This window comes from Vigna angularis, chromosome 1 (genome assembly GCF_016808095.1).
Source record: "Vigna angularis cultivar LongXiaoDou No.4 chromosome 1, ASM1680809v1, whole genome shotgun sequence".
Lineage (NCBI taxonomy): Eukaryota > Viridiplantae > Streptophyta > Magnoliopsida > Fabales > Fabaceae > Vigna > Vigna angularis.
This window is the reverse complement of record NC_068970.1, coordinates 13,311,957-13,326,814: the sequence shown is the minus strand read 5'-3', so window position 1 is coordinate 13,326,814 and position 14,858 is coordinate 13,311,957. Positions and strand designations below refer to the sequence as shown.

The window sequence follows — 14,858 nt, the reverse complement described above, 5'->3', positions numbered from 1 at the left end:
GGTTTATAGTTTGGGTTAGGTTTATGGTTTGGGTTAGGTTTACGGTTTTGAATTAAACTTAGGTTTATGGTTTACGATTTAGAATTAAACTTAGGTTTATGGTTTACGGTTTACGGTTATGTTTTGGGGTTAGAGTTAAGGTTAGGGTTGTTAGATATATATTATATCTTTTATCTTTATCTTTTATCTTTTAGTTAGTTTGTTATTATTTCTTATTTGTATTTTGGGCTTAGTCCATATTTCTTCTATTATAAATAGAGAACCCTATGTGTGTATTTAACACAAGGGATATTAATCCTAAATATAGTTTTTCACTATATTCAACATGATATCAGAGCAGATTCTCTCATCTTCTTCCAGGGTCTCTGCTGTCTGCCGGCGGCCGGCCGCCATGGCCGTCGGCAGCCCCTAAAATTTCAATGGGCAGCCCTTTCTCTTCTTCTTAAATATGTGCCACAATCAGCACCAGTGCAGCCGGCCGTCGACCATCGCCGCTATCTGCCGCCGCCGGCCGCCGTCACAGTTTCGACCGGTGACCAACGGATCTGAAGCGTCTCCTTGAGCGACGGCCAACCCCGTCGGAGTCAAGACCAGACTCATCTTCACGCGCCTCCACGCGTCGCCTTGTCGCCGGCCACCGTCACAGTTTCGACCGGTAACCAGTGGATCTGGATCGTCTCTTCAAGCGTGACCTAAACCTGGTGGTCACCGTCTCTGTCTCGTCCGCATGCATGTCACGCGCCTCCTCTCTCCAGTAGATCTCGGACGCGTGTTCATCACGCGCCGTCTTCTCGGCGTCGGCATCAAACCGCACTGCTGCCGGTCGTCTCGCCAGAGCTTCTTCTCTCTGTTCTGACCCTCCATAGCAACCATAGCTTCCATCTTCTTTGGTCTTCACAGAATCTCCATCTTCTTCCTCTCTCACTAGATTTTGCGGCAGTCGGCACCAGCGTAGTCAACCGCCGCTACAGTCGCTACCGCCTCAGACAGACGCAACTGCGTCAGTTCTTCTTGGGCTAGAGTTTAGCCCGATCTTCTTGTGATACACTGCTAAGTATCACCACTTGGGAGTTGTCTAGCAAAGAATTTTGGACCTCCAACATGTCTTTGGATCTTTGATGCCTTTGTTTCAACATTGTAACTTAATATTTTGTTTTGTTTTTTGTGGTCCAGCAACTGTGATATTTCACATTTCCGCCGTTCACACTAAGGGGGAGTACGTTTCCAAGACACTGCAAGTCACATAAATATGGGTGTAGTCCCTGCAGTTTTGTAGATTTCAGCTACTACTGTTGATCCCGTCACCCATCCATCATTGATGAGGATTTAGTGTAGTCCCTGTAGTTTTGTAGCTCTTAGCTTTCAGCTACTACTGTTGATCCCGTCACTCATCCATCATTGATTGGGAATCAGTCCTTACATTTTGTCATTGTCCACCACTGCTCTCCTTCATCCACTTTTGAAGTTGAAGTTTCACAAGCTGTTGTTTGTCCATCTATGTTTGCCTCACACTCTTGAAGACAAATCATCTAGTTCAACACTGAGTTCATCTATTCCAAGCTTAGTTCATACAATTTGTATGCTCGAGCTTGAGGGGGAGTGTTAGATATATATTATATCTTTTATCTTTTAGTTAGTTTGTTATTATTTCTTATTTGTATTTTGGGCTTAGCCCATATTTTTTCTATTATAAATAGAGAACCCTATGTGTGTATTTAACACAAGGGAGATTAATCCCAAATATAGTTTTTCACTATATTCAACAAGGATTAAGGTTTAGGGTTTAGGATTAGGGTTATGTTAGAGTTTAGGGTTTATTGTTAGGGCTATGGTTGGAGTTTAGGTTTATGGTTTTGGATTTGGTGTTTAGGGTTTTAGGTTTAGGATTTATGATTTAAGTTTAGGGGTTAAGGTTTAGGGTTTATGGTTTAGGGTTATGGTTGAGGGTTAGAGTCTAGGGTTAAGGGTTTATAGTTTAGGATTAGAGTTAGGGTTAGGGTTAGAATTAGGATTAGGGTTTATGGTTTAGGGTTTAGGGTTAGGGTGATTAGAATTTAGAGTTTAAGTTTTAAGGTTAGGGTTTAAGATCGTTCCAGAATGTTTAACATACCTATATTTGTGCTTTTGATTTTTCCAAGTTCGTCTTTCTAATTGAATTTTGAATGGTATTTGAACTCTATGGTCAAACTTTTGTAACATGGGTCACATCAAATACTTCGATGCTCATTTCACAAATTTGACTGGTGGAGTTGAGACAATTGAATATTGTGTATGTTTAGGGTTTTGTGGAAACATCAAGACTGGAAAACTGGCTTAGCGGAATGTCAAAGACTTTTAGTTTCTTTAATGTGCATCGTGGCTAACTATGAGTATGGATTCTTCTGGTACTTCTCTATCCTGCAAGTCAAACACTACATCTTTTGTAAAGTCATCATGTTTTTCGTATTGCATTTTTCACAATTATCCATTCTTTGATCATCCTTTGAATTGTTGTCGGGCAGTTATCTGCCTTTTGTTCAATGTGATCATATCTTTTAGATAGTTTGTTTTCTTTTCAGCGAGTTCAGAATTGTTTAATTATTCAAGTTTCCCTTATGATGAACCAACTGCATAACGCTTTGCTCCTTTTTTTTTGTGAGACTCTTACAAACTGGTGATTAACTCTGTGGAAAGGATGATATGTTGTTTCAGAATGGAAAAATTGAAGCTGAAGTTAAAGATAACTGGAATTCTAAGCTTAGAAACCTTGTTATCTGGAGAGTTTCGTAAATATGGAACCATTGATTGCGCCAGGTTTATATGCTCCACTTCATCAACACTTTTTTGTAGCTCGCATGAATATGGCTGTGGTTCTAGACCTGTTGATGCTTTGAATCAGGTAATTTCTGGTTAAAACCAAACTTTTCTTGTGCTAGTTTATACTGCTTGGATGAACACTAATTTAAGGTCGATCTTAAAGGATTCAATTAACGGGCCCCATTTGATGGTTTCTTTTATCTAAGTGAAATTAAATCAGGTTTATTGATTATATCAAGTTAGTGTCTTCTTCTCTGTCCTGTTTCTCTTAAGGCTGCTTCGTTTTACAGTTACATGAATGTGGCCAGTTTCAATGTTTTATTCTGAACTGTCCTGTAACCAGAACACTTTTCTTCTAATAAACTAAATACGTCTTTATTTCTTGTCTACTGCATGCTTTCTTTCTTACACCATCAGGATGCTTGGTAGGTCGTGGAGATTAAATGTCAAAGTTGAGGAACCGGGGGAGAATAATGTGCACAATAACGCATTTTATGCTGAAGAGACTCTGCTATGATCAGAATTGGAAGCCATGCGTGATTGCAATCCTTCAACTGCTCGACATTGGATTGTAAGGCTTTCATGCTAATGATTGCATAGTATGAGACTGAATTCTTATTTGCTATGCTATGTTATGGTGAAATAGTTGCTTTCTGAGAAGATGATTTTTTTGACTTAACACATGGTTAGTATTTGAATGATGGTTGAGTTAAGGAACACGAGCAGATGCAATAGAAGTGGTGAGTTCAAACTGCTTAGTATTAGCAGGTTCTGAGGCCATGGTTTTAAGAAGAGCTGGAGGGATAACACACCCTACTCACACGATCAAATGTTTCCTGGAGGGAAATTTCCTAATCAAAATCCACGTGTCAGCAAGGACTACCTACATGGGTTAGCAAAACCGATCTTTGCAAGAAACTCACGCACATCCATTTTATTAAAAAATTTCTCTCCTCAATGTTTCTTAGTTATATAGTATGGTTAAATTATTACAAACATTTTAATTGGGCAACTAAATTTGTTTTAACTCAATTCCTAAACTAAAAAAAGTCAGTGAAATTCCTTTATAGCAGTTTAAGATCCAAGAAAAATAATAATTTTTTACAAATTTAAAAATTTAACGAATTTCATAAAAAACACATGGCTAAAAATCCAATTAAAAAATTAATTTAAAAAATCGAACAAATCTAGTAATTTAAGCATGGTATGAAATAATTTTTTCGTTGGGACTCACATTTGGATTTTCAACGGTTTTGTGCTTATGGTAATTCCCTTGATGCTGATATTTTATCTGAACATTCTTTGAATAATATTCTGTTCTTTCCTATCATAGTTTTCTGCTCTTCAATACTATAAGGAGTGTGAGAGACTAGAAGATTAATAATTGTTGATCCTATTGCTGTCTTAGACACTTGTCTTTTGGCCTCTGCTGCTTTGTGTGAGAGAAAAATATGGGTGATATTCTGTCGTCCACTCTCAAACTTGAAGTAAGAGATATGTAGGAAGGATGTGTGGTTGATAAATTACATGTACATGGAAATAGAAATGTGTACTTTTTGCATATGGAAGTGGGCCATGCATCTATATTATGTATTTTATGTATTGTAACTTTGTTAAGAAATATCTAAATAGTATTTTATATTTAAGCGCCGTGAAAACATTCAAATGAGAAATGAGTGTTTTAGCAAAGAAGACACGTAACCTAATTTTGATATATGCACTTGTCTCTTTTAAGTAGTGAGAGATTGCTTAAGTACGAAAGTTTTTTGGGAAGCAAGTTAGCTTATGGCAAATGTGTGATATCCAAGAGATATGTTATGAGAAGGAACGCATTATTTATGTAATATGTATATTTATGATATTTATATTATATGTGTTTTTTATGGCTGTGAATTCCTTGGATATCTTGCTTCTTTATAAGTGTATGACAATATATACTTAGAATGATATCATACTTTAAACGTTCAAAGTATTAAATTCATTAAGAAAAATAGATATTTTATTTATTTATTAATCATCTAGTCACTTAAATTAAAAAATCAACTGGTGAATAGTTGAAAAAGACTTTTATTAATATTATGTTATTTCAATTATTTTGATGTTTTATCTGTGTAGTTTTTTTTAATCTATAAATAATTTTATATTTGAAAAATTAAAAATTATTTTCAATTAGAGACAAAATAAATTAACTAGATGAGGTATTAGGAGTAAACAAATCTTAACTCCATATATACTCCAATTACATTGTAATAGAAATATTAAAAGGAATAAAAAAATAATTCTTTTTATTTTAAAATTTTAAAATTTTCCCATTTTATAATTAATTATTGTTATCATGAATTTTAAATATTTCAAACTTAATATTTATAAGCAAACTAACCATTATTACTATAAGTAATAATATACTAGTGAAATATATAATGCTAATCTAAAAAGTGTGAGAAATTATTTTTAAATAATTTAAATACTCTTAATTATATATATATATATATATATATATATGTGTGTGTGTGTGTGTGTGTCAACTCATCATTCTGTATTTGAAAATTGTGACAATCGTAAAAGAATAAATAATTTTACAGGTGATATGTATGTATTTTATTTTGTATTATATATATCTTTTTTACTATTATATTTATAGGACATTAAAATGTCCACTTTTTCTATTATGCTAATTTATTTTAATGAATTAAAATTGAATATTTATATTAATGAAAATACAATGTTAAAATTAAATTACTAAATAAAAAATGAAAAAAATATGTATTATTTATATTAAATAATTATTATATTATTTAATTAAATTAAATTAAAAATAAAATTATCTTAATTTAAATTAATCATTCTGATAGTTCTTATTTTTGGAAAAAAAAATTCAAATAAGTTTCTCATTTGTTTTTTTTTCTCAATTGAGTTTTTATTTGTGAAAAATTGAAGCAGGTCATTGTCGTTAATTTCATACCAATACTATTAAAGAGGTATCACGTGTCATTTGGTGATTTTTTTGAATTTTGTAAAAAAAAATTAATTATTTTTATTTTATTTTTTTAAAATAAAAAATTTGTCACCTGTCAACCTAACATTATGTCACGTGGCAATTACAGTGTGACGTGACACTCAGTGACACGTGTCATTGCATTTATCTCAATTTTGTCCCTATATTTTTATTTTATCTCAATTTAGTCATTGTTGTTTATTTTGTTTCAATTTAGTCATATTTTTTTAAAAAATTAAACAATTTTTGTTCCTCCTAAATTCAAACAATTTTGTTGAAGGTGATATACATAAAAATAGTCTCAGTTCTTCTTCAACAATTCATAAAAAGTTTCTAAATTTCATTTAAGAAGGAAAATAATTATATTTTTTAAAAAATAGAACTAAATTGAGACAAAATAAAAATACAACGACCAAATTAAAATAAAATAAAAAATATAGGAACCAAATTGAGACCAATACAATGACATGTGACTTAACAGTGACACGTGGCATTGGCAGTGCCAAGTCACACTGTCATTGCAACGTGACACAATGTCAGTTTGACATATGATAAATTTTTTATTTTAAAAAAAATAAAAAAAAACAAATAAAAATAAAAATAAATAAAAGAATATTTAAAGAATGCAAAAAACCTAAGAGCTCACATGTGACACTTCTTTAACAGTATTAATACGGAACTAATGACAATGACCTAATTACATCAATTTTTCAAAAATAGGGATCCAATTGAGACAAAAAAAAGTGAGTGACCTATTTGAGAAAAATCTCCGAAAATAGAAACTATCATGATTAAACTTAATTTTAAATATCCTTTATTGATTTAATTAATATACTTCAATAAAATACAAATAGACCATATATACAAGACCAAAAATATATTTAAATTTTAAACGAATACACCTACATCTTATTTAAGAAAACACATTTACTCTTTACATTTGTTTCGGGTGTAGGGTCGAATATCTCCATAAAAACATGCCTTCACACTTTACTCCAAGCCTATTTAGGTAACTCATATCCTTAGTTGAAGTCCTTCCTCCCTTGATCTCCAAACCGTCCGGGGTACCTGTCAAAGCACTCAAATGCTTATGTCAGTAATTAATCCGATTGGTGGTTAGAGTAAAGTCTTAAATTCACAATAGATGCAATTACTTATCCTCTTACATTTGACCTCTATTTATAGTTTTTAAGGTGGGCTTATGATTAGTGAAACCCTAATCGCAACTCAATCATAACTCATTATCTACTAAGTAACACTTCCTAGTAATTTTGGAAAGACGATTTTTAGGGATGTTTATCGCTAAGAGTCGTTTGGTCTCCAATCATAGCTGATCGTACGGTTCATCGTATTGTTTATCTGAATTTCACAAATTTGGACGTATGTGAACAATCATTCCTTTCTAGTGATCTTTTATTTTCCATTCCATCCTATGACCGTGTGACCATATAGTACAAAATTAATTAAAAATATCTTAAACTATGTGTAAGAATACTCTACACTCGGTTACATACTTTATAACATGTTGTAATTAACTGAGTGTGAGACTTTTGTGTGCTTGATGTTGTTCCTATAAAGCAATGAATTATTGGTATTAAAAGGAGTAAAGTCTATTTGGGCCCGTACATTCATAAATTCATTTTTTAGCCATTCCGTGCCATTGAAGACGTAATAAGCGGGTTACACCTCTACGCCACCATTTCTGTCCAAGTCACGTTCCATGATCAACAAAAGTAATGTAACTACCCCCATACTTTCCTTTTTCTAATTTTAAAACTTATTTTCAAAATAAAAAAGCTCTATATTTTAGTTCAAATTAAAAATAATAATTTCAATTACTTTTCATGAACCGCAAAATTTTATGGACGAAAATAAAATATAAAGTCCCTTTACAAAGACTTTTTTTTTATATAATGAGTAATAAAGCATATTTATCTGAGAAAACAGAAAATGAGTAAAGGAACGTAGCATCATTTAAATTTAACTACGTTGAAATTAATCTGGCTTTGCATTGGCAGGGTCAACAACAACCCTGTGTTGACTTGAGTCCAAGTCTCTAACAGAGTAAAGGAGGATCCATCCTCGCATCTTCATCCTTTTTCTATTCTTTCTCATGTATCTTATTACTCTCCTTCCTCGCCTCTGCGTAACAAACAAAGCCCAAAAAAAAAATGGTAATTCAATAGAAAAGCTTCACACTTTGAGATGATAAGAAGCAGGAAGGAATGTATGTTTGTCTTTATTTTATTTTAATATTTGCTGTGTGTATTTCTAATAATTAGTCCTTTTTAATTATTAAAATGAATGACTCACTATTCTGGGAGTGAAGTGAATAATCCGGGGAGTGTAGAGTCGTGTAAGAAGGAGCAACCTGGGACAAGCTCCTGCAGTGATCCTTCAACTCTGGAACTCCGAGGAGCACAATTTTTCCAGCTTCTTGCTCGGTTTCTTCTTCAATTTCCCATTTTCTTGATTAGCTTCTGTTCTATACACTCTCTGCTTCGGTGGGTTGAATATATAGATAAGATAACAGAGGGAGTGGTCAAAGAGAGCGGGGGTACGTGTTGTCTCCGATGATGGGCAATCCTAACCCTAATCCTAGCCCTAATCCTGCTCCGGAAAAGGAAAAGAGGCTCCAAGAAGAGCTGTTGGGTCCCATCTTACTGGGAGACCGCGTCATAAAACTGGCTCAGGAGGTGGAGTCGTCCAAGGTGGACTGCACGGAGCTGGCGCGGAAGGTGCAGGTGGTGTGCGACAACCTGCGCTCCGTCGTGCGTGTGGTGTCGGGGACGCAGTGCGTGAACGAGCGCCCCATACGCCGCATCGTCGGCGAGGTCTTCAAAAACCTAGAGCGCACTTTAGCGTTCTTGCGCAAGTGCAAGAAACACGGTGGCGTCCTCCGCCAGGTCTTCTCCATGACCACGACCGCCGACTTCCGCAAGGTCTGGAACCTTCTGGAATCCTCGAACGGTGACTTGGTGTGGCTCCTCACCATCTTGGACTCGAAGGAGGGCACCAATGTCTCCCTCCCCCCCATCGCCAGCAACGACCCCATCCTTGCATGGGTCTGGACCTTCACCTACACTCTTCAATTGGGTCAGCCCAAGGACCGCGCTGAAGCCGCCACTGAACTTGGCTCCCTTGCCAGAGGCAACGAGCGTACAAAATTCATCATCTTGGAGGAAGGTGGAGTTCCCCCTCTCCTCAAGCTTCTCAAGGAAGCTTCTTCCCCTGATGCTCAGGTTGCTGCTGCCAATGCTCTTGTCAACGTTACTACTAATCAAGAGAGAGTCGTTAGCTACGTCGTAGAGTCCCATGCTGCCCCCACTATTGTTCAGGTCCTTGGTGACTCCCCTATGAGTGTTCGTGTCTCTGTTGCCAATTTGGTCTCGGCTATGGCTGAGCAACATGAACTTGCTCGCGAGGAGTTCGTGAGGGCCAATGTGACTAGACCCCTCGTGTCGTTGTTGTCCATGGATACAGTCCTTGCTGACCCCATGGCCGGTCGTGCTAGTATCCATTCGCTCGTTCTGAATTTGTCCAACGTTGGGGAGACAAATTCGGATGGGAGTAGCCGTGGCTCCAGCCACCATCGGAGGGAAAGAGAAAGAGAGGTTGAGAGCCCGGAGTTGAGGAATGAGGTCAAAATCAGTTGTGCTAAGGCTCTCTGGAAACTCTCCAAAGGGTGTCTTTCAAGTTGCAAGAAGATTACCGAGACTAAAGGTTTGCTTTGTCTTGCTAAGATTATTGAGTCTGAGAGTGGGGAATTGCAACTTAATTGTCTTATGGCTGTCATGGAGATTGCTGCTGTGGCAGAGTCCAATGCTGATCTTAGAAGAGTTGCTTTTAAGCGAACTGCGCCTGCGGCAAAGGCGGTACTGGATCAGCTGTTGAGGGTGGTTCAGGAAGAGGGTAATCCGGCACTGGTGATTCCTGCCATTAAGGCAATTGGTTCCTTAGCCAGAAACTTTTCTGGAAAGATTCCGCAAGTTCTTGGTCCTTTAGTTGCTCAGCTTGGTAGCAGAGATGTTGACGTAGCCAGTGAGGCTGCCATTGCATTGGGAAAGTTTGTCAGCCCGGACAACTACAATTGTGTTGACCATTCTAAAGCAATACTTGAGCTTGATGGGGTTCCGAAGCTAATGAGCCTGCTGCAGATAAATGATCGCCAACAAGTTCATGGCCTGAAATTACTTTGTTACCTTGCCTTAAATGTAGGTAACAGTAAGGTCCTTGAGCAAGAACGTGCCTTGAATACCTTAGAGAGGTATGCTCGTCTTGTTCAAACACAATATTCTGATTTGAAGGACCTGCATGCAAAGGCTATACACCACCTCAGTCTTTATCAGCCAGGAGCTCAATTGCACAGACAGCCCTTGGGGCTGTAAGTGCCACTGATTGCGTTAATCAAAATAATGCCTTGTAAGTCTTTTGAATGGAAAAGTAAGAGTGTATTGTACTTAGAAAATGATTTATTACATTGTGAAAATATCTAAATTTCAATTCAGTAGCCTAGCCACTGTTATTTGTGGCATTGATTGACTGGTCATCCGAACTATATTCACAAGACTGGTTGTCTCAACGAGATGAGTAATTCTACGAATATAAAATCGGAAATGTTGCATATGACATAATTTAGACTTGGTTATATTTGATGTACCAACTTTTCTAATTCTAGTGATTTCTTGTCCTTCCTTTTTTCTCTTCATAAATATCACTGCAATGATTTGATTCTATTTTATAGACTTATATTCTGTATTTGAATTCTGAGTACAGTTTATAAATGTACAAAGCAACAGTTACTACTTATGTAGATTAAAGCACGGCATAGACCTTTCCTTTAAAAGAAAATAAATCAAACAAAGCCATAAGTTATGTCAATATGCATCGCTGATTTTACTGTGCATTTCTCCCTCTGAATTTATGCTCTTCCCACATATTGATTCAGGGCCTGTTTGTGTTCGCTTTTTTAAGGCAAAAATGTTTTTGTAATTCAAAAACATGTGTAAAATTAATTGTAATCATTAAATTAGATTATTTTGTAACTTTTCCGGAAGCTAAAATTAGTTGCTTGTGAAAGTAATACAAGCGTTTTTATTTTTTCCCGAAGGTTAGAAAACGGCACTCATAGGATTATGGTTCTATTTGAGTCTGTGTGCGTACATATCTACTACATTAAATTTATTATTCTGATATATGTCGTGAAACTCTTGTCTAAAATCAGAAGAAAGATTAGTCATTTACCTGCTTAACCTGGGAAAAAAATCTTAAATTCACTTCATGGATATCAATGCATTTAACTTCTTTCAGTTGCAATTGCAATTCATTTGTACTGACAAATTTTATCACTTAAATGTCCCATTTGTTCAGGGATTCCTTCTAGAGATCTAATTCCTGCAGGGATTATATAATAAGCCAAAGCCATGTATTCCTCAGATTTTACTACTTTTGTTATCAAATTTAGAAGAAAAAGAGAAGACTAGATATCGAAATTGTTGTCCTGTTATTAAGAGAAGGGAGGGTATGGATATTTTGTTTGTTTGAGTAAAGCATAACAGGAGCTTGTACAACACCACTGATGATGGAAGGTGGCGTGGGGATCTCTTGGGATGTACTTTTGAAGAGGCAATCTAGTGTTGGCAGTCATAATTTTGATTCAAATTTTATTCTGGCTGCAGTGTCTGTATAGTTCCTTGTTGTAGTTCGCTCTGTAAATCTACATATGATGCATGGGGTAAAGTTTGGACACAGTTGTCATGTCACGGGTTTGAGTGTATTCGAAGTTTGCAGCTGGAGTCTGGATCGCCTAGGTAAAAGAGTATATGGACAAATTTGTTCTTTTAAGCTGTGAGCATGAACATCTTGCATTATCTTGTGGAAGCATAATATCAGCTTGACATCACTGACGATAAAAGTTGACCTGAGGATATCGTGAGATGTTCTGTTAGCCAAAACAATGTTTTGAGAAGTATTGGTGTGGAGTTCAAGTCGTGATATTACTAGAAACATTGATTCAGAAATTATCCTGTAAGAGTTCTAAAGAATTCCTGGGTATTTATAAAGTGCATAAATATACAGAATAGATTGTCCGAAGCTTATGCAAATCTGAGGAATTAAAAATGTCTCCAAACCGAGCTACCTTTCTTGAGGCAATCTGATGTAAATTTTTTTACAAATATGTTATTTAAAGCCATGAACGCGTAGTTTTATTCTGTATTTATTTCCTTCACTCAGAGCGTCCATATTTGCTAAGTTATTCTGAATCGTTTCCATTTTGCTTTTGCATGCATTATACACACTGAAAAATGATAAATAGTCTTTGACCAAGTTGTAAACAGTAATGTGGACTAGTAGGTGACTTGGTCCTCAACATGGCCGAATGAATTTCTGTTTTCTGCTGTAAGTTGAGGTATTTCTATCCAGAAGATACTTGTGATAAGGCTGAATATAATAATATCTTTCGTGGAATTAGTGTGATAACTTAGTTAGACCTAATCTGTTAATTGTTATTTAATGTCATCCCAGGAACCTGATCTTGTTGTTGGTTGTAACATAGTAATCCGATTGAAGACGATAGATGAGATGATTAGAGCAGGGGAGACCCTGAATTCCCATTTGGTTCAGTATGTTAAATATTTTGTTGTTGTTGTACAGGCCCTGTCACTGGTTTTCAGAAAACAATACGCAATTAAGTATATCGGCTTTAACTGATTGCAATTTGTACAGACCATTTAAGCACGTGACCAGAAATATTGAGTTGCTCGATTACGTATCTAATACTCTCAAGTTCTGAACACACATCATTATATATTTAATTGCACACAAAGCGTACACTTTGTTCAGTGGTCCTCCACAGAGATTGATCACCCAAATTCAATTCCCATTTGACAGATAATCGAACTGACCTCTGCCTGTAAAAAAAGAAGTATGTTATATCAAATTTCAAGACAATTTTTTTTATTCCACACTGAACTTTCATCAGGGAATCATTCTTCCTTTATCTAAAGTAGCGGATCTGCTGTCACTTATTTACTAATGATGGTGTAGGGCTGAGTAACTCATTAAGAAATAAAGGTTTGTAAACTGCCATGCAGTATGTTTTGTCCATTGCCAATAGTTTGAGATTGCACTTTACACAAATTATCACCTGCATGCTTAGCTAAAACCCTTGGGAAACCATGTCATTGAGTATTTGTATATTTGTACCTGTATTTTCTTTCCAACACTATAAACCTTTCTTCTTTCTGGCCCATTCCTGGTGACTTGTATTGAGAGTAACTTCAGCTAGAAGGGAATTATTTCAACTTGCAATTTGCTTAGTTCAACCAAGTAATTCATTGGAAGTGTGATGAAATTAGAAAGTCACAGTCAGTAGTGGTATATGCAATAGAAGACAGTCCATGAATACGCAATCAGAAGTTTCGTGGTTTGAGGAAGGAAAGCGCAATCAGTGAAAAACACATTTCCATGGATGTCAACTTGCAGCTTATATTTGATGAGTAGCCATTATTAAGACGTTCAATTTAAGGAATGCTTTATGTACTTTTAAGTTTGTTCACTTTCTCCTTAGCCCAAAATAAAAAGGAGAAATGAAAAAAAAAGCATCCTGTTTCCTTTGCGGTGTTAAGGTCATAATCACTTGCAAGCCATAAAGCTGAATTCATTTGGTAAAAAGAAGTACTGTAGCAAGTTTTACAGGGTTAAAGAATCCCGAAATGTCAAACATAATCGTTGAGATATTTTGCAATGATTCAAAGGGTTGGTTTTTTTTATGATCGCAAGGTCTTTGGGGGCTCAAATTCATGATTCTGAATGACATGGTCCATCCATTTCCCTAGAAGCGTAAGCTCTCTGAGGTTAAGTTCAACGCCTCACTCATGCATTCGATTTAAAGCCCAAACACCATGAATCATTGGCTTCTACCTAACTTCGTTTTCATTCCATTTCTCCACTTCTTTACTTTGGTGCCATTACCAATTGCAAACGAAAATCATTTGTTAGCTATCATTTCAACCTCAACGTGTAAATTGTGCTAGCTTTTTCATATTTTATTCACGGTAAGTGTAGAACGTGAGCCCAGAGAAGCAAATCACACTTTAGAATTGTCAATAAAAGTCTAACCTTGTTACAGAAGACGCTTAAACTACAAATAATTTTACTAGTCATAGCTAAGGATCAAAGAATCTATCGAGAATCATTCTCCACCAATTAAAATTTGACCAGTTAATCTAAATTGTGGGCTTCACCACGTGATTGGGGCAGTTTTTCTTTTAAAAAAAATACTTACGAAAACAACAATATTAAAAGAAAGAAAAACTATATAAAGGATAGTTGTGTTCCAAAACCTTAGTTTCAAACAAAGAAGCCGTTTTTTATAACACAAGTATAATTTTAAAAAAAATAATAATTTCAAAAGTTGAATTTTAAATAATACTTTACAGTTTTAATTATTATTTTATTTCAATATGTGCCGGTTTAAGTTTTTTAATTTATTTCCTAGAAAACTTGTACATTTAAATACAACTTTTATAATAAAAAAAAGTACACAAAAAGTTGACTATCTAAACATGACTTTTTAATTTCTTTTAAGAATTAAACTTAAATTCACTTTTGATTCTTATAGCTTTATGAAAATACACTTCGGCCCTTACTAAATTTAGTTGTACATTTGGTTAATATATTGTTTCATTATTAATATTAATTGCTATTGAAAATTTAAGTGTGAATTTAAGTTGAGCATTATATATAATTTTAAGATTTTGGATTGGATGACAATACTGATATATGAGTTATGTTCATGTCTAATTAATATTGTATTTTCTGGTTATTCTTCTTTAGAAAATACTAATAATAAATCTTAACATTCATTATCTCTTAGCCACCATATGTTAAGTTTTATTTAATAAATATTAGATAAAGTGATGATTAATTAAAATTGGTTAATTTTAAAAAACTGTAAAAGCAAATGTACAATTCAAATTTTATAAGGAATACATATATATGTTCATTAAAATAACTAAAAAGCATAGTAATGTTGCCAAACTCACCCATTTCTGTACTTTTCTTT

At 35.0% G+C, this 14,858-nt stretch overlaps 1 protein-coding gene across 2 annotated transcripts; it reads left to right on the top strand.

The window, feature by feature from the left end:
• The first annotated feature begins 7,748 nt into the window (after positions 1-7,748).
• Positions 7,749-11,984, top strand: LOC108345829 (ARM REPEAT PROTEIN INTERACTING WITH ABF2). 2 transcript variants are annotated; one of them, XM_052870485.1, is made up of 2 exons: positions 7,749-10,213; positions 11,162-11,984. In XM_052870485.1, exon 1 carries the CDS (start codon positions 8,365-8,367, stop codon positions 10,177-10,179), a length of 1,815 nt encoding a protein of 604 aa, XP_052726445.1. In that variant the 5' UTR covers positions 7,749-8,364; the 3' UTR covers positions 10,180-10,213; positions 11,162-11,984. The 2 variants fall into 2 exon arrangements, with proteins under 2 accessions (XP_052726445.1, XP_052726447.1); XM_052870487.1 differs by lacking the exon at positions 11,162-11,984 and having other exon boundaries at positions 7,749-8,018; positions 8,121-10,485.
• The last annotated feature ends 2,874 nt before the right edge of the window (positions 11,985-14,858 follow it).

Coding starts and splice junctions, on each gene's coding strand:
- LOC108345829 (XM_052870485.1), top strand. CDS start 8,365: ATGATGGGCAATCCTAACCCTAATCCTAGCCCTAATCCTGCTCCGGAA.